We start from the raw sequence: 25,989 nt of genomic DNA on the forward strand, positions 1-25,989 counted from the left end.
ATTTGCAAAAGATCCAACGGCTGTTTTAGGAGCGAGCCTTGGACAGCTCATTTTCTACCTTCAACGATAGGCCGGGCAATGCACGTTGTCAGTGCACTTCCGGTGCAAAATGAGCAAAAGAGCCCTGCCTACCATATTGGAGGGTTTCACGCCCATTTTTGTGCCTGAAAAATGGGTGCAACGCATTGAATTTCCAGGCCATAGACTTCCTGTAGCATTAAAGCCGACATAACTTTCAAAACGCAAAATTCTTTTGGTTTTTAAAAGCTCCATATTTCATAAGTAAATTGTTTATTAAAAATACTTCAGGTTATAATACTACACTAAAAAGCTATTAAGAATGCAACTGTGTAATGTCTTGTGACATTAAGATTACATGCTCCCCCATAACAGCAAATATAAATAGATCAAAAAAGGGAAAGATTTCCTACCATTAAATTTCACTGTACATCACTATTTTATTGTCAATGCACGTGAAACTACCACATAACCTTATTCCCTTTTAAACTGTGGATAAACCACATCAATATGAATAGAAGTTAACCAAAATTGAAAAATCTATACAAAAAGAAAGTACAAGTGCCATACATGGTAAATGATATGCATGCTCCTCAGAGAAGAGTAATGGGGAGGTAGAAGATTCCTATGTAAAAGTTTTAACAAATATTGGTCTACTTACATCAGGAAACCCTTTCCTGAAAAAGGCACTCGCATTTGGTTGTTGACATTACATAACAAATTTAATATTGTCAATAGCAAACAAACATTCGCCTTTTTCCCACGTTTATAGAAAATAAAAAGAGTATATGGGTGAGATGATGAAAAACTTGTTATAAAAATTCACATTCCTGCAGATAGCTTCTTCTGAACTTACTTCCACAAACAACACCACATAGAGATGAAGATATTCCTTACAAATCGGACAACTTGCACATGGCAATTTTGTAAAGTGTATCTGACAAATCTGTTTCAATTCTAGGATCACGGTGATCTGCTTTTTTGTTAAGAACTGTACTGCCCTTTACAGAATGCAGTTAGGTAGATAACCCATTTAACCGTAAGTACCAAGGAATTGTGGTTCATCATGTGGAAGTAAAAAAGTTCAGTGTATAACAGTAAATTTCACTATTGCCTCCTTGTCAAAGGAAGTAAGTTACACAATTATTTTGAATACAATCTGTACACAATGAATACATTTTATAAAGTGAGGATTCAGTTAAAATTGCACCTCTCACCAGCTTTGCAGTACTTTTTTTTTTTTTATCTTGAAACTACTGAGCTGATTGAATTATAAGACGTTCCTCCATTGCAATTGGATATGTAGGTTTCATGTCCATTGATATCTAAGTTAACTTTGAAAATGGCTGAGGCCTTTAAAAGAAAGTCTGCAGCGTCCCGACGACCCAATCCTCTTAGTTTTGACATTAAAAGCCCCACAGAATTCTCTGGTGAAGCTGCCCACTCAGTCAATACAGCATCAGTTGGACTTGTAGGAAGTTTCCCAGCTTTTGAAGTTCCATTCTGAGTGTTGAGTTTTGCAACAAGATCAACAAGTCCTAAGTTTGTAGCCAATAGGCACCAGTCTTTACCCATGGGATCTGGGGGGTCCAAGAGGCGGCTAAGTTTTCGTCTTGCAAGAAGATTCAGTTCTGATACAGGGATGTCCATTCCTAGGTTTCCTTGGGAATAGACATCAAGGCAACCAAAGCAGAGAATGCTGCTAAAACTCTCCTTATAGCCACCCATGGTATTGGTGAGTGAAGTCTCTTTTTGAGCTTGAGCTCTGAAGAAGTCTCGAGGCTGGTAAACCATAACAGGTTCACTGTGCTCCCTAAGCTGCTGGGGGCTCAAGTAATGCTTGACGGTCAAGAGTCCAGGCAAAGTAGTCGCCATTAGATTATCAATGACGCTACAAATGGAATCCAGAAACATACAACACCTTATTTTTTCAGTTTCTGGTCCTCTCACTTGTACCTCCACACCCTGTCCGTGGTTGACCAGCAACACCAAGACTTCAGTCCCTTTGTTGGATATTTTTGATCCATTGGTCCATAACCTTACATCTAGTTCTCCTTCAGAGTTCTGCTGATGTATCCATCTACAGAGATTCACCTGCACTTTGTGGAAAATACCACAAGGATATGGCGTATGATGTTCAACAGGCACAAAGCGGACCCCTCCATAAACCAACATTTCATCCTCTTCATCAGTCCAGGATCTGTGTAGACTGTCTACTTTAATTAAAGCGGGAATATCTACCATTGATCCACTGGTCAAGTCCCGAACACAGATGTCCATGGCATCTAGAATTTGCAACAGCTCCTCTACATCCCTCTCCGATACCAGGCGCAGGATGTCATCGATTGTGTACCGGCCTCTGTAGTGGTGCAAAGCCTTTTGATTTTCATTGGACAAAAGTCTTCCCAGTACATTGGTGCACAGCCACCGAGGATCCAGAAGCACCACATCTTGGATAGTTTCACTTTGTAAAATATTAATCTGTGAGGCAAAGAAAATAGAGGGGAGGACATTAGTGGATTTGAAATAATTAAACTTATTTTGAATAAGGAAATCTTAATTATTTGGGCCTCACACTTGTTTCTAGTTCAAATCTGTTTCCAAAGGGCAAACGTATATCTCAACCAAATCAATTCACTGGAGATGTGCACAGTATAAAGTGTGTTGGACAAGATGGTTTTATCCAAGTCATTATGAACATTGTACATAACTATTAACTTTATACTGATTACACTTCAAAAGTAATTCATTCACTACAAAGTACTTTGGGATGTCCCAATGATGTGAAAAAGACTTACATTTGTATAGCACCTTTCACAATCTTAGGACGTCCCAAAGCGCTTTACAGCCAATGAAACATTTTGAAGTGTGGTCACTGTTGTAATGTAGAGAACGCGGCAGCCAATTGGGCACAGCAAACTCCCACAAACAGCAATGTGATAATGATCAAATAATCTGTTTTTGTTATGAAATATTTGCCAGGACACCGTGGATAACTCCCCTACTCTTCTTCAAAATAGTGCCATAGGTTTTTTTTAAATGTCCACCTGAGAGAGCAGACGTTTAATGTCTCATCCGAAAGACGGCCCCTCCGACAGTGCAGCACTCCCTCAGCACTGCACTGGAGTGTCAGTCTAGATTTTTGTGCTCAAGTGTCTGGAGTGGGACTTGAACCCACACAACCTTCTGTCTCAGAGGTGAGAACGCTACCCACTGAGCACTAAGGCTGACACACTAAGAATGCAACTTGTTTTTACATTTTCTAAACGTTCTCACAAGTATACTACTTGCAATTAAGAAATGGTTTAATTCAGCTCCCCCAGTGACTCAGTTGGTAAACACAGCATACCAGAATACACAGCCATATATACCGGAAGATCCCAGATTTTATTACTGATCCATGTGATTGAGCTAGGATACTATAATTGTCCTCAGCACCCCTGGGCTAGATAGGAAGGAGAAAGTTAGTTAGAATTCCTGCTGGAAAAATGAGAGTGAGGAAATAATCAGGCTTGGATGGGATAACCACAACCACCGCACCCCCCACCCTTGCTCAATAGGCTACCAACTTTCCCTATCTAGGCTCACACATGAAGATTATCCCATTTAAGATAGTAAAGGGTGGAACATACCCCAGCATGAGTCAACATGCTTAGGACGGAGCGAGAAAAGGAGATAAATAGTGAAGCAAAAGTTGAACTAACTTATTCTTTAACAAATGAGTTGTACCTACTTACACATGGAGAAAGCCTGCCATTTCTTTGATGCATGGCCTTGTTCAGATGGAGTGCAGGAGAAACATCCAATGATTAAAAACTTAAAATCACATTTAAACTGCAAAACTAATTTCACAAAATCTGAGAACTTATAATGTGCGGATTAGTGTCTGGTGCATTGGAGGTAGGCAGCCAACATTATCTGAGCATGATGAGGTCTGCTGTATGCCCACTGCATACATGTAATAATGCGGTGGGCAAGCATTGGGGTACCGAGGGGCTGCACACTGTGCGCAAGCCTCATAAAGGCCACAAAAAAAAATATTATTGCGTTCATGGCCTCAATGTGTTCTATGCACATGAGCCACACTGCAGTCACCGAATGCCAATTTAACACGGGTAAGCCCCTTCAGCTATGTTAAGCGGACCCAGTTTGGTAATTGTAGGAACGAGCTGTAGTTTGACTCAATGGGCTAGATCTTGACTTTGCAATAGCGTAAAACAGGTGATAGCAAGTCGGCAGCCCATTTTATATCTCCAATTTTTATTGAAGTCAATAGCCTGGATGGAGGTGACAAAGAATTAATGGTATCTCACTTGTGCACCAAAGCTGGGAGCAGATGAGAAATAAATTTGCTGGTCCCTGGAAGGTTGCTGAGTTAAGTGCCCTCACATTTTGCTTCCATTTACAATGTTGCCTACAAATGTAATTTTTTCCCCACCAAAACGTCTGTGTATGTGTCGTACTGGATTGATCGACCCTTGCATGTGCAAATATTTTTAATCTGGTGCTTGAAAAATCTGTTTTTTGTTGCCCTGTTTTCAATTGTTACATGTGGCAGGCTGCAATCCTCAAAATTGATGCATCTGGTCCAAACAATGGCCCAGAAATTCGGGCCCCAACGCGCAAGTACGCATGGGGTACTCACACGTAGGCCCAACGAAAGTGCTGGTTTTGTGCATGCACTGCGCATGCACGGGAAACCGGCACTTCCATTCCCCTGAAAGAAGGGGTTCAGTGGTCGAACGCGTGCGCCGGTGAGGCAGCGCGTGCGCATCGAACTTACGGTTTTTTTTGCAGCTTTTTCTGGGAGGGTAAGTCTCCAGCAGTTACACTTTTAAAAAGCAGGCGCAAGGCCTGCTTTTAACAAGGTAAGTGGTGAATTAATTAAAATTAAAACATTTTTTCCACAGGTTTATTATTTTTAAATACTTTAAAGAAAGGTAAGTTTATTTTTAGCCCTGTTAGAAACTGTAATTAATTTTTTCAAAAATTTAAATTATTGTTTAAAATAGTTATTTCATGTAATTTATAGTTTATTTTAAAAATGTGATTAAAAAAAAAAATTATTTGAGGTTTTAGTGATGTTTTGGGGCTTATAGTATTTATAGGTTTGACAGCTCTTCCTGTCAAACTTATGAATGAAGCATTCCCTGCTACCATTGGCTCTCCATGGCCCATGTGATCCCAGGGGACGCATCGAACTAACTGCGCCCCTGGGATACGCAAGCACTGCACGCCGGCAGTTGGAGGAGGCCCAGGATCGGAATCCCACGCGGGCCCACAGCTCAACGGCCGGCACGCTAGGCAAGTGTAGGTCGGGGGCTTGCACCCGCGGGAAGCCCCCAACCCGAATTTCTGGGCCATTATTGGGTCGCTGCCCTACTTTGAACCGAACACCATAATAATCTTCAAAGCCTCAGTCAGTGGCAAGCTGTTGTCGGAGTACCTTGTGAAGCACCTGACAACCCAGAACAGCTGCAATTCATCGAAGTGAAACCTATAGTTCTCGGTACTTGTGGTTTATGTTTTGGATCAAGCTTGCAAACTACACCATTCAATTTAATTTTGTTCCATTTAACAGCACACAACAGGAAGAGAGATATATAACCAAGGACTTTTGTTACAAAACTATCAGCATTGCAAAAAAGGGAGTTGTTTTTGCAGTACAGTACATTATTAGATTATACATGCAAATCACAAAATGCATAGATGAATTTGATTAAAAGGCAGTCGTCTCATTGAGAGATTGAGATGATAAACTGCAAAAATGAAATTCAGGTGGTTTGTAACAAATCATTTGAATTCCCAAAATTAGATTTACTTTTGTGTAGGTTTTCTTTGGGCTCACAGGTGTTGAGTTAAGGCAAGCCACATTTATCAGTATGAATCTATAAACTTCCTTTTAGAATTCTGAAAAAAAGATTAATTTAAATTCCATAATTCGTCAAACTTCTGACTCCAGAAGCGAGAGTGCTACCACTGAGCCTAGGTGTAGGGGTAGAACTCTCGCCTCAGAATCAGAAGGTCCCGGGTTCAAACCCCACTCCAGAGACTTAATAATCCTATAATCTAGTACTTGGTTGGTTGTAAAGCATATTGGGATGTCCTGAAAGATGCTATATAAATGCAAGTTCTTCCCTTTCTTAAAATGCAATGGTCTCTGTCTCTATGTATGTGTTTAGTTATGAAGTTGCTGTACTCAATTCTATTTGCTGAGCTAGCTGCAGGTTGCCATCTGAATTTGAAGTGTAATACATTAGTCAACACTTTATTCACTCTCGTGTCAAATGTATATAACGCTGATGAAGACATTCATAGAATCATAGAATAGTTACAGCACGGAAGGCGGCCATTTGGCCCATCGAGCCTGTACTGGCTCTCTGCAAGTGCACTTCAGCTAGTCCCATATTGAATAGGAATAGGTTGTTAGCGGACAAGCTTGCTCCACTTCTCATAGAAAAGCGGCTTGGACGATTCTCCCATCTCCCTTTCATGTATCTTGGGCTGGCGTATGCATCTCAGATCAAATCTAAGATTTGGCCATCACTCCCATAACATACAATTACTTTTCATACTAATACTGCCACTATTTTGAAAGCCTCATGATAACTGGGAAGAGGAATGCAAGTGGTTTTCCTCGAGCCTAATAACAATGTTCTATGGTCTTCTATAAAGACATTACATATTCCACACATTTCTCACAAGAAAATCCATCCAGTTTCTCCTTAATTACAACACACAAGCATATTTATTAAACAATGACCTAGAAAAGCAACTTTCGGATGTCAGTCCCTTCACTAGTTGTAATAAACTGCTCCACTGTACATGAGTTCACATGATTTCCATTCACTGTGTTGGTTTATTTATTCCACACTAACCTCATTCTGTGAGATAAGTGTCACAGCCTAACCGAGCACATGAAATCGTAACAAGATACAAAGTTAGACGGTGATTAAATTATGAGATTAAGAAAATACTCGAAAGCACACCAGGTTAATCAGCAACATAGAAAAAGATAGCAATGTTTCAGGTGTGACTCTTCATTGAAAATCATGATTAAATTATTCTCACTTCAATACAAGTGTGATTTCTTCATTGTTACAGGACAAAAAAAGTGATGTCAATAATGTTACAAACCTATATGCAGCCTTTCAGAAAGGACATTTGACATTAGATAGCAATCAATATTATCCAAATGTTTTTCCTTCCCTAGCCCAAAGATGTTGAAGCCAACTGCAGCACCCTGACTGAGATCAATGAGCATCAAGCCAGCCGGTGATCTCTTGGTCATTCATTCACAGACAAGTGATTCCTGCTTCAAACGTGTGTGGGGTTAGGATCAGGCTCAGTCGTGATACTTCCCAGTCACATACAGCAATACTCAAATGTTTAACTCACACATGAAGAATGGGCAAGATATTGAAGGGCTGCTTGGTGTCTGTGTTTCACAGCATGAGTCGGTGTCTTCAGAAAAGGAGGAAGGAAATTCCTTCCATCTATTGCACTGCAAAGAAATCGAGGCATTTCCTAAAATTAATGTTTAAACCATGTTTTGCAGAGTCAAAATTTCCATTTGGAAATATTATTTACCAAGCTTATATAATTGCCACAGCACTGAAACTGCCCTACTCAAAGTCACTAAATACATCCTTTGTGACTGTAGTGCACTGTCCCTCCTCGTCCTTCTCCAGCCTTTGACACGGTCAACCACACCATCCTCCTCCAAAACCTTGCCTCCATTGTCCAGCTCAGTGGAACTGCCCTCACTAAGTTTCACTCTTACCTATCCGATCGCAGTCAGAGCAATGGCTTCTCTTCCTGCCCCCTCAGTGTTACCTTTGGAGTCCTCCAAAAATCTATCCTTGGCCCCCTCCTCTTCCTTAACTACTTGCTGCCCCATGGCAACATCATCTGAAGACATGCAGTCAGGTTCGGTATGTAGGTTGACAACACCCAGCTCTACCACCTGAACTACCTCTGTGCGGTCAGACTGCTCATCCAACATCCAGTCCTGGATGAGCTGCAATTTATTTCAGTTAAACATTGGGAAGACCGAAGCCATTGTCTTTGGCCCCTACCACAAACTACATACCTTTTCACCATACATAATAATGACCTCGATGAACAAAGAGAGAGTTGTATATCCAAGTTTGCAGATGATGCTAAGTTAAGAGGCACAGTAAGTTGTGCGGATGGGGGCAGGAAGTTACAAAGGGATACAGACAGACTAAGTGAGTGGGCAAAGCTATGGCAGATGGAGTTCAATGTGGGGAAGTGAGGGGTCATCCACTTTGGATCCAAAAAAGACAAATCAAAATATTTTCTTAATGGTGAGAGACTAGGAGCTCTGGAGCAGCAAATGGATCTTGGTATTCATGTATAGAAATCACTAAAGCTAGTGTACAGGTACAAAAAGCAATCAAAAAGGCTAATGGAATGTTGGCCTTTATCGCAAGAAGGTTGGAATTCAAAAGTGAGGAAGTGATGCTTCAGTTGTACAGAGTCTTGGTCAGACCCCATCTGGAGTACTGCGTTCAGTTTTGGACACCGCACCTCAGGAAAGATACATTGACCTTGGAAGCGGTACAGTGCAGATTCACCAGAATGATACCAAGGCTTAAAGGGTTTAATTATGAGGACAGGTTGCATAAGCTTGGTTGTATTCTCTTGCGTTTCAAAGGCCGAGGGGAAATATAATCGAGATGTTTAAAATGGTTAAGGGATTCGACAGATACAGAGAAAATATTTCCACTGGTGGGGGGAAGCCAGAATAAAGGGGTACAACATTAAGTCAGAGCTCGGTCATTTATGAGTGAAATGAGGGATTACTTTTTCATACAAAGGGTAGTGGAAATCTGCAACTCGTTCCCCTGGCTGTGGATGCTTGGTCAATTGAAATTAGATAGACTTTTGTTAAGACAAGGGTATCAAGGCATATGGAACAAAGCTGGATAAATCAAGTTGAGGTACAGATCAGCCATGATTTAATTGAATGGCATACTCCTGTTCCTATGTTCATACCCTTGCCACCAATTCCATACACCTCCGTAGGTACAGTCTCAAGTTGAAGCTGACTGTTCACAACCTCTGCATTCTATTTGACTTTGAGCTGAGTTTATGACCCCATATACTCTCCAAAGACTGCCTATTTCCACTTCTGTGACATCTCCCATCTCCACCCCTGCCTCAGCTCATCTGCTGCTGAAATACTCATCCATGCCTTTGCCACCTCCAGACTCAACTATTCCCATGCTCTGCAGGTCGACCTCCTATCCTCCACCCTCTTTAAACTTCAGCTCATCCAAAGCTCTGCTGCCAGTTTCCTATCCTGCACCAAATCCTGTTCACCCTTCACTTGTGCTCAATGACCCACATTGATTCTCAGTCTCACAGGGGGCTACTTTTAGCACCCCAAAAAAGTTAGCGCCCCTGCGCCCGAAATTCACTGGTAGCGCCCCAAGAGGGAGGCAGGGCGCTACTGAAAGCGCCCCACCTCCCTCTTGGGGGCGCTATGAGTGAATATCGCGGCGCTACGTACAGCAGCGCCATACCAGCGGTATTGCAGGCCTCCCTCCCCTAGGGGAGGGGCCTAGCGCAGCGCGACCCGGGGCCCAGCTGGGGGGGCTTCACAGGAGGCCGGGGACAGCAACGGGCACAGGTGCTAGCAGGCGGCCAGCAACAAAAATGGCCGCCCGGCACCTCCCCTTTAATTTGCGCCACCCACGGTCGCAGGTAGGCCCCCCTGACCCTGTCGGACATAGCGTCCGGCGGTAAGTCAGGGGGTGCTACTGAAGATCGTGGCCGGGGCGCTGCGCACGGCGATGACATCAGCGTCGCAGGGCGTTAACAGTTACCGCCGCTGCTAACCTCCCGCTGAATTTCATGGGAGGCTTTAGCGGCGCTGCACCCGGGGCTTTATGCCCTGGTTGCGCCCTCTTAGCCGCAAATCAACCGAATCCCCCCCCCCCCAATCTCTCAAATTTAAAATTCTCATCCTATTGTTTAAATCCCATTATGGTCTCGCCCTTCCCAATCTGTTACCTTCTCCAGCCCTACAACCCTCCAAGAACTCTGCATTCCTTCAACTCTGGTCTGTTGTACATCCCTCAGTTCCTTTGCCCCACCACTGACGGTTGTGGCTTCAGCCGTTTAGGACCTATGCTCTGAAATTACCTCCCTAGCCTCTCTGTCTTGCTACTTCTCTCTCCTCCCTTAACACCCTCCTTAAAAGACATATTTTTTGACCATGCTTTTAGTCGCCCATACTAATACCTCCTTCTAGGGCTCTGTGTTAATTTTTGTCTGATGACTCTTCTGTCAAGTGCCTTGTGAAGTTTTTCTACTTTTTCTACATAGACACAAGTTGTTGTTGTATTATAAATAAGAGTGACTGATCAATACCTCCCAGTGTTTCAACTTAACTAAAAGAGGTTTTAGAGCAGCACTTGAGATCTGCAACTTGTGTGTACTTCCCCCATTTATCTTAGCTGGTGCAATCACTCCTGACCAACATCTGTTGATGACCTGTTTATGCCCCAACACGCCACTGTTTTTGTGGTTCTGCATGCTCAAGAGGTCATAGCAAAGTCATGATGCATTTACAAAACATTAAAAATTGTATTGTTGTAACATTCCTTGGCACAATCCAAGACTCATCTCTTCATCCTGAAGTACATGGAATTCTCATTTAAGTTATAATGAGGGAGCTCCAGTTGTCTGCTTGTCGTGCATTCATCAAGCAACATGCCTCTGCTTGCGTTATAACGCATGCACAAGTGCAACGCATGCAGAGGTTTAGAAATAAGCAGATGGCAGTTTATAGGATCTATAAGTATCTGGGTCTCCAGAGATCTCCAGCTTTACACTAACCAGTGCCATCAGCAATGGGATCACTACTGCTGATGATGCTCTTTAAAAAGCGACTCAAAACACTACCATTTAACCTGTGAAACCTATGTTGAAATTTTCTCTCAACATGCCACAATTATATTTTTCTTGTAAGACTAATAGTTTTTTTTGGAAGAGACTAGATAATGGAATTGGATTTATATAGAAATATATAGAAGTTACAACTCAAAAAGTAGCCACTGGCGGCATTTGTGCTTCACACAAGCAAATAGTCCTAATCATGTTTTCCCACCCTGCTTCCATATCCCATCAAAGTTTTTTATCACACTGCTTTTAATGATTTACAGCAGTCACAAGTGCAAGATTGATGGATTGTCAGGTGTAGTACTACCACAAAATGTTTAGTTGTTTAGTTGAGATTGAATAAAGATAAAATTAATAATTAACTGCAGAATTATTGCAACAACACACTTCCTTTGAACTGAACAACATGCAAGACTTGCATTGTTCTGACCAGACTGATCAGTGTTAAGGAAATGATGTGTTCAGCACTCATGACACTGCTATAATTGGACTAAGTTTCATGGAATGAAAGTGGCACAATGGCCCAGATTTTCCTGCAACAGCAAGATCGGCAACCTAGACTGTAAATTTAGCTGTCTAGCACGCTGATTCCACTGTTGATAAGTTCCCCTGTACTTTCTTGTAATCAGAATATGTTGCAGCGACGATAGCAGTGAATCAGAAGCAGTGTGGCCATTTTTGTCCCAGCGATTCCACAAATACATCAACTGGATGGATCTAAAGTCTTCTCGGTGGAATCGGTCGGCCTGCTTCCGTTTAGAGCACACCATGGGGAAAAAATTGGGTTGCTTTGCTCCTCCAGTTAGCACCCCAGGGATGCATAACTGCTAACGCCTCCGCAAACTCCAGCGGGAGGTTAGTGGCGGCGGTAGTGCCCCGCAGCGCTGCACCGCTGGCAATGACATCATCGTTGTGCGCAGTGCCCCGCTCACAATCTTTAGTTGTGTCTTGAGCTACCGCTGGACAATATGTCAGACAGGGTCAGTGAGGCGTTTTTGTGGACGCGGCGGTGCAAATTAAAGGGCAGGTGCCGGGCGGCCTTTTTTTTAGGCCGCCTGCCAGCACCTACCCCCTTCCGCTTCGGGGTGCCGGTCACGATTGGTCAGCCTGGCACTCCTCGGAACCCTGCTCCCTGGTGGTCCAGCAGGGCCCCGGTGCTCGCTGCGCTAGGCCCCTCCGCTTTAATCAGGGGAGGGAGGCCTGTAATACTGCAGCGTGACGTGCGTGGCGCTGTTGCACATAGCACTGCGATACTGAATGGTAGCACCCCATAAAGGAGGGGGAGCGCTTCCAGTAGCGCCCCGCCTCCTGCTTGGGGCGCTACCACTCAATTTATGGCACGGGGCGCTAAATGTAGTGCCTCAAAGGGGGTGCGAACGAACTTCTCCCCCCGCCCCCAATAACGTGAATACTGAGATTCCACGGGTGTACGGAGCCCATTCTCTAGCCTCAGACCGGCTCATGTTTAATCGTTTGAGTGATTTAAAAATTCACTATTTGCTATAACATGCGCCGCTGCCAGGCCACCAGCACCATTATTTTTACCTCCAAGTGGCAGTGATGTGAAAAATGGCAGGAATGTAGCAAAATCACGATCGCTATAGTTTTCAGGGTGGGGCGAAGCTATGAAAATTAATTTCCAACTGTTATCAACATGGGATAATGGTGGAGTGGTGCAAAAGCTAGGAAAATTATGGAGTGCCATGAGTGAAGGCGTAAATCACTTCCTGCATAATTTCCTTTTTCATTGCGCCATTCAAGGTTCCTAACAACATAAGTGTGCAAGTCCAGGCCATTAGCCAATTTGAAGGCCCAATTCACACACCACAAAAATTTTTAGTAATACATTTGAACAACGTTGTCTGCCAGATCATGTAGCTAGTACTCACTCTGTAGGTATGATAATCTAATAATTAGATGATGAAGAAAACACATAGAAAGAATATTGTTAAACACAATTAAAATGGCAACATGGCAAATAGCAAATTTTCTAGACTTAATTTCACAGGCAATTTACATATAATAAATGAAATGTGATTTAAATTCACAAAGATGGGGAAGTAAGTTTAGCGAAAAATAAGCCATTTGTCAAGCATGGTGAATTAACCGTAAAGATAGCTGTTTCTGGACTTAATTCCTTATAAACAACTAGAACACACTTACTTCTCCTAAACTGTGCAGTTGTTGGGCCATCTCCCTCAGATCTTCTTCACTCACTAAGGGATTAATTTGGTCCTGAACATCATAAACAAACTGTTGCCATGACATGAACTGGTTCGGCCCATTTTGTTTTCTCCAGGAAGGCAGTGTAGAGATGATTTTCTCACAAAGGAATGTCATGGGTAGACAAGCCTAAAAGAGGTCCAAGACATATACATTGCTCTGTTACGATCGGATAGGATAATAGAATGTTGCAAGCAGATTTTGAAAACAATATTGTAATAATTGTACCCAGATCGTGACTTCTACACAACCAATTAATATAAAGTCTCATAATAAAGTGCATTTTCCCAATTTTCTCCCACTTCTCCGGAAGGTGATGACTCACACCGTGGCATTATTCCATAGGCACCAGCAGCCTTCAGGCACTTCTTGAAGATGCCATTTCCTTTTGTGAGAGCCTAGCCGGTGATTCCTCCTCTATTCATCTATGGGATCATCACATCAGAGTCCAATCCTGTCCTCATATAATGACGCATGAATTAGCGAACAACATTCAGGAGCTGGAAACTGGCCTGATTTTTCCCTCCCTAGCCTGGGCCCTTCCTGATTTGTGTGGCTCAGGACTGTATAAAGCAGTGCATTCACACAACAAACTATTTGGTCAGCATGAGGTATATGTATTAATCCTCTATTAAAATGATTTGCAAAGGTAAAAAGACCACTTTTTTCTCCTCGAGTTCTTCCCCAATAAGATGCAGATGCTTTAGCTTTAAAGGCATTTTGATTTTTAAACATCAAAATGCTTGAAGTATTGTATGCTTCAAAGTATGTACAAAGTCCAAAAGCTTTATTGAGCAGCCAAACAAATTAAAAGTCCCTTTGTCAAGGCCTCTAGGTCTAGTTGTCGATTGCACTGCCAGCAAGTAGCCAAGCCATACAGAAAAGGAAGGGCCCAGGCTGTGAAGTCGGTCTGCGTGAGAGTAGGGAGGCATGAATGACAATTGCCCTCCATGCCTGGGCTCAGGAAATGGAGGGTGGGAGAAATCAAACAGGGTTTAATTTACTATTGCTACCAAATGACATAAGCAGACATCATGTCAGAACATGATCAGTTTTGACTCTGATGTCCCCCATGGTCAAGCAGCTTTCTGACACTCACTGTCTAGGTATACAGAAACTTGGGAATAGTAGTGCTCCCAAATTTCTAATCTTTATGGTTAACCTGGACACTGAGTGACAGTGAGGCTGACTATTTGACCACAGAGTGCATCACATTAGAGCCCAATCATGATATAGGTACTTCCTGCAGTGTTAATGGATAATGAGCAAGAACCCGGACTGATGCTTCCCCTCCCTAACCTAAGGGTACTGAGGCCAACTGTAATGTCCTACAGCCACTTTGGGAGAGACCAGCTAACTCTACACACACCAGAGATCTTATGAGCAATTAGTTAAGCGTTGCTGAATGTGGCTCACAGTATAAACAGGGCAAATGTGACTCAAATTTCCAAACCACTTCCAGTGGAAACAGTTCTGTAGTATAATCAGGGTATCCATATCAGCTTCTAAGGCAGCAGGAACAAGGGGGGGGGAAGATAAAAGAAAGTGAAAAGGTAAAAGGATGGAGAGTAGAATGAGAAAAGTGGCAAAAAAACAGCAAAAAGAAACAAAGCAACAGGAGGAAAAGACAATACGAGAGTAAACACCAAATATTATAAAATAAAATGTCAAATTTAAAAATTCCTGTATACAAGCAACAAAAACTAAAAAACCTTGCAAACAGTTTTATTGTTTCAATAGTTGATATGTTCACAGTTCTGTACACAGGAAACATGGAAGGAAAATGCGGGAGAGGTTTACCCGCAGTATGGAAACACTAAAGGACAACTTTCAAGAAGCAGTAATAAAGTCCAAAAATATATTCTTTGAACACGACAGAGTACTGTTGATTTTTAATTAGGGCGTTGTAGCAAATAGTCAGAGGATAAACAACTAAAGCTGAAGGGTTTGTGACAATCAAATAAAACAGCATCAGTGGTTGGACACAGCCTTTGGAACATGCTCACCTGCTACTTGATTTTTAGTGCTCCGTTCACGTTGTTCAAATTGCAAACAGGGTACTAAAATGTACAGAACTGTAGGTCATTCAACCATCTCAGAGCGAGGCCAACTGAAGGCAGTGGTCTTGCACTCAGTGTCTGTTGTGAAAGCACCAATCTAAAGCAGCTTTAACATTGGTATCAGCAGGGCATTTGAGCTGCTGATTCCTGAAGGGCAGATTTGGGCAGCTAGCAGAAATCTCAATGTAAATTTGGCAGGGTCACTGATGTCAGGTTCAGGAAGACTTGTTCTGTGCTGACTGTGCACAGAATCCATTACAAGTCACAATCTGCTACAACATTATTGTTTGTGTTTGCCTATCAGACGAGGAAGCTGTTTGGCCCCATGACAGAAACAGAGATTAGTCAGTGTGCACAGTATAACCTGGCCAGCAAATGGATGCATTAAACAATGTTTCCCTTCCACTTCCCCGATGTGGAGTTGGGACTTGTACCACATTGTGTATCTAAGTAAAGGAAGCAGAATAGTTCTGTGGAAAGTTTCACTAAACTTCAGGATGCTCGCATAGCCCCATTTGTGTATCATGCCCAAATCGGCAGTGTGATGTGGGGGGAGCCTGAACCAAATTAACCCCATCCCTACCACACAATTACTTTTACTATAGTAAGACCTTTTATAATATTAGAAGCTAAATTGCAGTGTGCATTTTAAGGGAGATCTTTTAGCAATAGTGACTGGTTTCAAAATCACTACGGGAAATACGGAGGTATAAACAACAGCATAGAAGTAAATGCACCTGCAGGGTGTTACCTAGCCATACAGACCAAGTTAGTTGCCTGGTCCGTACTGAGTTAACTGACGTCAGCAGGGTGCAATTGGCTTCAGCACTGCTAGACTGGGCAAGATGTTGAAGCTTGAGCTTGAGATGCAACTGTAAGTGTCAGCTGTGGCTCAGTTGGTAGCATCCTCACTTCTGAGTCAGAAGGTTATGGGTTCAAGTCCCACTCCAGAGACTTGAGCACAAAAATCTAAGCTGACATCCCAGTACAGCACTGAAGTGCTGCACTGTCAGAGGTGCCGTTAAACCGAGGCCCCGTCTGCTCTCTCAGGTGGACGCAAATAGAAGTAAATGAATATATGATTGGGATTACGGAAACATGGCTCCAGGGGGACCAAGGCTGGGAACTCAACATCCAGGGGTATTCAATATTCAGGAAAGATAGGCAAAAAGGAAAAGGAGGTGGGGTAGCATTGCTGGTTAAAGAGATTAACACAATTGTAAGGAAGGATATTAGCTCTGATGATGTAGAATCTGTATGGATAGAACTGAGAAATACCAAAGGGCAGAAAACATTAGTGGGCGTGGTGTATAGACCCCCAAACAGTAATGCAGAGGTTGGGGATGGCATTAAAAGGGAAATTAGAGAAGCGTGCAATAAGGGCACAGCAGTCATCATGGGTGACTTTAATCTACATATAGATTGGGCTAACCAAATTAGTAACAATACTGTGGAGGAGGAATTCCTGAAGTGTATACGGGATGGTTTCCTGGACCAATATGTCGAGGAACCAACTAGGGATCAGGACATCTTAGACTGGGTATTATGCAATGAGAAAGGATTAATTAGCAATCTTGTTGTGAGAAGCCCCTTGGGTCGGAGCGATCATAATATGATAGAATTCTTCATTAAGATGGAGAGTGAAGTAGTTGACTCAGAGACTAAGGTCCTGAATTTAAATAAAGGGAACTATGATGGTATGAGATGAGAGTTGGGTAGGATTGATTGGGTAATGTCACTCAAAGGGTTGACGGTGGATAGGCAATGGCAAACATTCAAAGATCGCATGGATGAACTACAGAATTTGTTCATCCCAGTTTGGCATAAAAATAAATTTAAAAAAGGTGACTCAACCGTGGCTAACAAGGGAAATTAGCGATAACATAAGATCCAAAGAGAGGACACATAAATTGGCCAAAAAAAGCAGCAAACCTGAGGATTGGGAGCAGTGTAGGATTCAGCAAAGGAGGACAAAGGGATTAATTAAGAGGGGGAAAATAGATTATGAAAGTAAGCTTGCTGGGAACATAAAAACTGACTGTAAAAGCTTTTATAGATATGTGAAGAGAAAAAGATTGGTGAAGTCAAGCGTAGGTCCCTTACAGTCAGAATCAGGGGAATTTATAATGGGGAACAAAGAAATGGCAGACCAATTAAATACATATTTTGGTTCTGTCTTCACAAAGGAGGACACAAATAACCTCCCAGAGATGTCGGGGAACATAGGGACTAATGAGAGGGAGGAACTGAAAGAAATCATTATTTGTAGGGAAATGGTGTTGGGGAAGTTGACGGGATTGAAGGCCGATAAATCCCCAGGGCCTGATAATCTACATCCTAGGGTACTTAAGGAAGTGGCCCTGGAGATAGTAGATGCATTGCTGGTCATCTTCCAGAACTCTATAGACTCTGGAACAGTACCCATGGATTGGAGGGTAGCTAATGTTACCCAACTATTCAAAAAAGGTGGTAGAGAAAAAGCGGGGAATTATAGACCGGTAAGCCTGACATTAGTAGTGGGGAAAATGCTAGTCCATTATAAAAGATGTAATAGCAGAGCACTTGGAAAGCAGTGACAGGATCGGACAAAGTCAACATGGATTTACAAAAGGTAAATCGTGCTTGACTAATCTACTGGAATTTTTTGAGGATGTAACTAGTAAAATAGATAAGAGAACCAGTGGATGTGGTGTATTTGGACTTTCAGAAGGCTTTCGATAAGGTCCCGTATAAGAGATTAGCGTGCAAAATTAAGGCACATGGGATTGGAGGCAAGGTATTGACTTGGATAGAGAACTGGTTGGCAGATAGAAAGCAAAGAGTTGGAATAAACGGGTCATTTTCCGAGTGGCAGGCAGTGACTAGTGGGACAAGGATCGGTCCTAGGACCCCAGCTGTTCACAATATATATTAATGATCTGGACGAGGGAATTGGCTGTAATATCTCCAAATTTGCAGACGACACACAGCTGGGTGGGAGGGTATGCTATGAGGAGGATGTCGTGAAACTCAGGTACGATTTGGACAGGTTGGGTGATTGGGCAGAAACATGGCAAATGCACTATAATGTGGATAAATGTGAGGTTATCCACTTTGGTGGCAAAAACAGGAAGGCAGATTATTATTTGAATGGCAATAGATTGGGAGAAGGGGAAGTGCAAAGAGACCTGGGTGTTCTTGTGCACCAGTCGCTGAAGGTAAGCATGCAGGTGCAGCAGGCAGTTAAGAAGGCAAATGGTATGTTGGCCTTCGTAGCAAGAGGGTTCGAGTACAGGAACAAGGATGTCTTGCTGCAGTTGTACAGGGCCTTGGTAAGACCACACCTTGAGTATTGTGTGCAGTTTTGGTCGCCTTATCTGAGGAAGGATGTTCTTGCCATGGAAGGAGTGCAGCGAAGATTCACCAGGCTGATACCTGGGATGGCAGGAATGACGTATGGAGGAGAGATTGTGTCGATTGGGCTTATACTCACTGGAGTTTAGAAGAATGAGAGGGGATCTCATTGAAACCTATAAAATTCTGTCAGGCCTGGACAGACTAGATGCAGGAAGGATGTTCCCGATGGCCGGGGAGTCCAGAACCAGGGGTCATAGTCTAAGGATAAGGGGTAAGCCATTTAGGGCAGAGATGAGGAGGAATTTCTTCACCCAGAGAGTGGTGAACCTGTGGAATTCTCTGCCACAGAGGGCGGTGGAGGCCAGTTCATTAAATATATTCAAGGAGGAGTTGGATATATGTCTTAAGGCTAAAGGGATCAAGGGATATGGGGAGAAGGCAGGGACAGGGTACTGAATTTGGATGATCAGCCATGATCTCATTGAATGGCGGAGCAGGCTCGAGGGGCCGAATGGCCTACTCCTGCTCTTATCTTCTATGTTTCTATGACGTAAAAGATCCCATGGCACTATTTTGAAGAGAAGGGGAGTTATCCCCGGTGTCCTGGCCAATATTTATCCCTCAACCAGCATCACTAAAACAGATTATCTGGTCATTATCACATTGCTGTTTGTGGGAGCTTGCTGTATACCAATTGGCTGCCGCGTTTCCTACATTACAACAGTGACTACACTAAAAAAAACAATGTACTTCATTGGCTGTAAAACACTTTGGGACGTCAGTTGGTCGCGAAAGGTGCTATATAAATGCACGCCTTTCTTTTAACTGGAGGGGAAGGGGGGGGGAAAAGAGGAGTTGGAGAGGGAAGATGAAACTCTTGAAGGTGAAATTGTAGTGCCACTATGAAGGGAAGAATGACTTTGAGGTAGCTTTTGGGAAAGTGAGGTCTGGTTGGTCTTGTGAATATGGATAAATCAAAATAGCGTTTATTTTTCACTTTTTAAAAATTAAATTACAAATCAAATTAATTTTGAAGTAAAAAAAAAAGTAAATTAACCAGAATGCAGCCTATTTAATGTAAAAAAAAAATCAACCATTTCCAAGGAACCCAAACAATGAACTACAGGTACACTATCCCTTATCCGAAAGCCTTGGGACCAGCTGAGTTTCAGTTTTTGGAATTTTTCGGATTTCAGAAGGTATTATTATAAGACTGGGAAATTTGTATTTAATATAAATTTTAAAAGTTCAGGCTACCTCTTGTGACTGTTCCGTGTCTCATTCCCCTTCCTGCTTCTCTGGAAAGCCGGATATCGGCTGACTCCTACTAAGCTGGCCCGCAAATCAGGTCGGGGGGGGGGGGGGGGGGGGGGGGAGAAAAGAATATTGGACGGGCCATGTTTCAGGTTGGGGGGGGGGGGGGGGGGCTGCGGGGAGAAAAGAATATCAGATGGGCCGCGGTTCGGGTCGGGTCGGGTGGGGTGGGGAAGAATATCGGACGGGCCGCGGTTCGGGTTGGGTGGGGGGGGGGGGAGAAAAGAATATCGGACGGGCCGCGGTTCGGTTTGGGTGGTCGGGGTGGAGGAGAAAAGAATATCGGACGGGCCGCTGTATTGTTGGGTTCACTGTCCCGGTACCTCCTTCACACTGCCCGGCTCGGCCTGCAATCTCCTACCCAGGAGGGAACTCTGTGACCCTCTGCCCTGCTCAGCGTAAGTCGTGCGCCACTCTGGTCATGTCGTGCGCACGACTTACGCTGAACGAAAAAACTTTCGGTTTTTAGAGGTTTTCGGATAAAGGATAGTCTACCTGTATTAGTGGGTGCAGATGGGGGCAGCATTTGGAAGGCGTTTGTAGAATTCTAAATGTGCTGCCTACAAATACGTTTCTCCTGCACAGTATCTGGATTTTTCTGATGCCTTCCGTGGTCAATATCTAGGCTCATGTATGGTTATGCAAGTTTAGATATTGTAGGTGGCATCAGTGGAACTGTTCTTCCTTTCCTCTCCTAAAGGTGCTGACTCTTGCTGAAGCAAAGTACATAAAAACACACTGTATGCAAGGGTAAAATTAGTGCACAAATTTACAAAAATGTTTTGGATCATTTTCTGCGAGACTGAGAACATCTCAAAAATCAGGAAGACTTACTGATCGGGAGAAACCGAACTGTCCAACGCACATGGTGACACGTGAACTTTTATTTTGGATACTTTAATTCTACTATTCCTCTCCCCTCCCAATCCATTTAATTACAGGACATAGCATAGGATACTTACAGAAAGAATCGAATTCCTTAATTCTAGCAGGTGATTTCGTAGCAGCTTCATGTCTTTAGATCCAGATGCACCAGCGTCCAGCACAAATAATCTATCAGATATCTGCATATCGTTTCCAAACCTAAGAATGTACAAGGCCATTATAAAAATCACAGTCCTGACGGAATACAATTTATCAGTAAATTTTAGAAAAAGTTCAGTGTTACTGGCAGCAATATGAATGTAATTGGACTTTCTCTCCTACCCAGGACAATCAAATATAAATACTCACAGTTTCAACAAAACAAAACTGAACAAATTACACCTTACCGGTGTAATGTGATAAATGTTAAAAATATAAAACAAAAACCAACTGATTTATAGCGAGAAACTCTAGACGGTGATGCCTGGATTCTAGCAGCTACTAAGTATGTAAAAAAAATTGCTTAAGACTAAATATAGTTATCCCCAGCAGTCACAGATTGCTTTGATGTTGCAGGCCTGCTCCAAGTTTTTCCACAACAATATCCCTCTAAAAATGAAACTTAATTTGCCATTGATGTAATGAGTAGTGGCGACAGCTATTGTTTAAGCAGTTACAACCACAACAGCTAAGTTCTTTACAGGAAAAATGATAACAAAAGGGAAATAGTTCACATTATTCTCATGTCCCAAGATTGGGCAAATCTTCAATGTATCACTTTTTGTAGCAGGTCACTGAGAAGTAACTTGTATCAGTCATTCTCCAGTGAATTATTACATTTCTCACACCCCAGAGCACTTCACTTGAAGAGCAGGCACTTATGTAGGCAAATGTAACAAGATCCCACAAACAGTAATGAGATGAACAATGAATTTGTTTTTGTGGCAATGGTTCAGGGATGAATGTTGGCCAGGACACAAGGAGAGCTCCTTGTGAACTCTTCTTCAAACAGTACCATGGGATCAGATGGGGGCCTCTGTTGAATGTCTGATTTTAAGAATGCCACCTCTGGTAATGGCGATAGCCTGGATTTTGTGCTCAAACCCACAAGTTGGCAGGTAAAGTGCTACCAACTGAACCAAGCTAGGAATTGATGGGGTCCTTACCCAGCAATTGAAAAAAGTGGAATCTTTAAAAGGCAGTTTAAGAAGACTCTGACTACTTACCTGCTTTTTATTTCTTTTAGAAGTGACAGATCTTTGTCATAACCAAATTCCCCTCCAAATGAACGGGGACAGTTTACAATATCTGCATGTGTGGCGACAAGAACAACCTGCAAAGGACTTTTCAACTTCCCACCAAAAGCTGTCAAGAAAATAACTCACTTTCAGTATAAACACAAAGCAGACTGATCATTACTTTTATATTCATTGTGACTCCAACCCATTTGTCATTTGAGTGTCAGGTATACAGTTACTTCCACACAGATGAACTATCCACTTTAGCTACAGTGTAGGACTCTCAACAAGGAAACAAGTGACAAGTTCATGGTTTGATAAATTTTACAATCAACACATAAAAAGTAAAAACTATAGGTGATTGGATTTTACCGTAAGGAAACATTGTGACCTTCAGAAGTGGCTCAGCAGAGAGTAAACAGGGGCCAGCACTCAACTATCTTTAGCCTTTACTCTTTTCTCAGCTCGGATGCTTTTGACATTTGAAGGATGCCCAAACACTTAAAATCAGTGATGTTTAAAGGAGAAGTGTATCATTTTATTAAATATTAAATGTCTGGACTTGCTTACAGTCACCACTGCATATACATCTTTTACAAAAACAAAAGAATGAGTTTGTAGAAGTCATGGTTAAATACACATGGTTGCATTTAACAGTTTTGTTAACTGAAAAAATGTTAATCTGAAGAACAAACTAGGTATTTATAACTGATTACCAAACTAATGGTTGTAGTATAGCAGAAGTATCCAAACTGCCCTGGCAGTCTATCCCACAAAGTTCCAGCAACCAGTTCTACTCACTAGCTTATTCTATTTGAATTTTATGGGTTCATGCAAATGTGGAAAGGGCAGTTCTCCGTGCTTTTGCCTCATTGCTGGATAAATCCCAAAATAGAACTCTCTGTTCGCATCCAGAGATATATGTAAGATAACAGTAACAATTTATGTATATGCCCCATAAAGGCAAAAAGCTGCGACACTGATGTACTGTATAGCTTTTTTTGATGGCTCTTTAGTGCCACCTGCTGGGGAACGTGGCATGATGTGAAATTTCTATGTTGCAACACAGATAAACTATCTAAATGTAGTTTTCAGCTTGGCTGCATACATTTTAGGTAACTAGAAGTTTTTTTCCCTTGCACCAATTTTTCCTTTTAAAAGTGTCTACCCCTTTGTCAGATTGCTTGTCCTGCACAAGCCAGAACTTTCTGCAATTCATATTGGCAAGACCTAATCCATCTTATCAAACACTGCACTCTCTACATGGCCTTTCCAACCGACCTCCACTGCTTCCGATCCTCAAATGCATTGAATTCAGCATTCTTCTCATTTACAAATCCCTCATGGATGTGACCTGTCCATTCTTTGCAACCTCCTTGAACCCACATCGTTTGACCTTCCGATGCAGGGCTCCTGTGCATCTCTTCCTCCTGCCATTAGTGTCAGAGCTTTCGGCCACCGTAGTCCGACTCTCTCCAATTCTCTCCCTAAACCCCGTTTCACACTTTGCTACCTCGCTATCCACCTTCAACAGTCTCCTCAAAACCGATCATTTCAACCATGCTCCCAGCTGCCTTCCCAAACTCAGCATCTCCTGCTTGGTGCTTGCACCTTCCCTGTGAAGTGGCTTGAAACGTTCACAACATTAAAAGGCGTTATATAAATGCAAGTTGTTGCACTACACTCCTTGTAACAGTTGCCCTCCAGTAATTTGTCCAAGTGGTTATTATTCACATGTGAGGCTCAACAGACTCTTTGACCACACCAGGGAAGGGAGGTATTGCAGCCAAGCCCAAGCCCTTCTTCACCCAATATGTGCACTGCCAACAGAGCTCACTGGATGGTGATTAGGACTATGAACCCTGGCTGGTTTTCCTTCTTGTAACAGAATGCCAAGGCCATCTGTAGCACCCATATCAATGCTTCAGCTTAATTTATCGAAAAAGTTCAAGGTAGTGGAGGATATAAGGGAGGGAAATGTTCACAATGCAGCTGGATGCTATAATGGGAGTGTTAGGGTCAATTTTGTTTGGCGCCCTGGGATACATAAGAAGTAGGAGCAGGAGTAGGCCATACGGCCCCTCGGGCCTGCTCCGCCATTTAATAGGATCATGGCTGATCCGAACCTAGACTCACGTCCACTTCCCTGCCCTCTCCCCGTAACCCCTAATTCCCTTATCAGCTAGGAAGCTGTCTATCTCCATTTTAAATTTATTTAATGTCGCAGCTTCCACAGCTCTCTGAGGTAGCAAATTCCATAGATTTACTACCCTCTGAGTGAAGAAGTTTCTCTTCATCTCAGTTTTGAAACGGCAGCCCCTTATTCTGAGATTATGCCCCCTAGTTCTAGTCTCATCCATCAGTGGAAACATCCTCCCCACATCCACCCGATCAAACCCCCTCACAATCTTATATGTTTCGATAAGATCGCCTCTCATTCTTCTGAATTCCAGTGAGTAGAGTCCCAACCTACTCAACCTTTCTTCATACGTCAACCCCCTCATCTCCAGAATCAACCGAGTGAACCTTCTCTGAACTGCCTCGAGAGCAAGTATATCTTTTCTTAAATATGGAAACCAAAACTGTACGCAATATTCCAGGTGTGGCCTCACCAGTACCCTGTATAACTGAAGCAAGACTTCCCTGCTTTTATACTCCATCCCCCTTGCAATAAAAGCCAAGATTCCATTGGCCTTCCTGATCACCTGCATACCAACCTTCTGTGTTTCATGTACCAGGACCCCCAGATCCCTTTGTACTGTAGCACTTTCTCTCCATTTAGATAATAACTTGCTCTTTGATTTTTTCTGCCAAAGTGCATAACCTCACACTTTTCAACATTATATTCCATCTGCCAAATTTCTGCCCACTCACTTAGCCTGTCTATGTCCTTTTGCAGGTTTTTTATGTCCTCCTCACTCACTGCTTTCCCTCCCATCTTTGTATCGTCGGCAAACCTGGATATGTTGCACTTGGTCCCCTCCTCCAAATCGTTAATATAGATTGTAAAGAGTTGGGGTCCCAGCACTGACCCCTGCGGAACACCACTAGTTACTGATTGCCAACCCGAGAATGAACCATTTATCCCAACTTTCTGTTTTCTGTTAGATAGCCAATCTTCCACCCATGCCAGTATATTACCCCCAATCCCGTGATTTTTTATCTTGTGCAGTAATCTTTTGTGTGGCACCTTGTCAAATGCCTTTTGAAAGTCCAAATACACCACATCCACTGGTTCCCCTTTATCCACCCTGTTTGTTACATCCTCAAAGAATTCGAGCAAATTTGTCAAACATGACTTCCCCTTCATAAAACCATGCTGACCCTGTCCGATTAAATTATGCTTATCCAAATGTCCTGTTACTGCTTCTTTAATAATGGACTCCAACATTTTACCAACCACAGATGTTAGGCTAGCTGGTCTATAGTTTCCAGCCTTTTGTCTACCTCTCTTTTTAAATAAGGGCGTTACATTAGCAGTTTTCCAATCTGTTGGGACCTTTCCTGAATCCAGGGAGTTTTGGAAAATTACCACTAATGCATCCACAATCCCTACCACTACTTCTCTCAAGACCCTAGGATGTAAGCCATCAGGTCCAGGGGATTTATCCGCCTTAAGTCCCATTATCTTACCAAGTACCATCTCCTTAGTGATTTTAATCGTGTTTAGCTCCTCCCCCACTATAGCCCCCTGTTTGTCCAGTGTTGGGCTATTTTTAGTGTCCTCTACTGTAAAGACTGATACAAAATATTTGTTCAGCGTTTCTGCCATTTCCATGTTCCCCACCACTAATTTCCCGGTCTCGTCCTCTAAGGGACCAACATTCACTTTAGCCACCCTTTTTCTTTTTATATAACTGTAGAAACTCTTGCTATCTGTTTTTATATTTTTTGCTAGTTTACTTTCATAATCTAGCTTCCCTTTCTTAACTAATCTTTTAGTTATTCTTTGCTGGCTTTTAAATGCTTCCCAATCTTCTATCCTCCCACTAGATTTGGCTACT

At 42.7% G+C, this 25,989-nt stretch overlaps 1 protein-coding gene across 7 annotated transcripts in view; it reads right to left on the reverse strand.

Moving 5' to 3' along the window:
* Positions 1–274: 274 nt before the first annotated feature.
* Positions 275–25,989, reverse strand: part of dapk1 (death-associated protein kinase 1) — a 252,251-nt gene continuing 226,536 nt past the window's right edge. For all 7 annotated transcript variants that reach the window (XM_085985055.1, XM_085985078.1, XM_085985086.1 and 4 more), the window contains exons 23-26: positions 21,974–22,112; positions 20,846–20,966; positions 13,114–13,302; positions 275–2,499 (exon numbers count right to left, since the gene is read on the reverse strand). In XM_085985055.1, coding sequence (XP_085841181.1) covers positions 1,261–2,499; positions 13,114–13,302; positions 20,846–20,966; positions 21,974–22,112 — 1,688 coding nt within the window. In that variant the 3' untranslated portion in view covers positions 275–1,260. The remainder of the gene's footprint in view (positions 2,500–13,113; positions 13,303–20,845; positions 20,967–21,973; positions 22,113–25,989) is intronic.

Source organism: Somniosus microcephalus, chromosome 1, assembly GCF_052327205.1.
Source record: "Somniosus microcephalus isolate GS21.2 chromosome 1, FLI_Smic_1.0, whole genome shotgun sequence".
Lineage (NCBI taxonomy): Eukaryota > Metazoa > Chordata > Chondrichthyes > Squaliformes > Somniosidae > Somniosus > Somniosus microcephalus.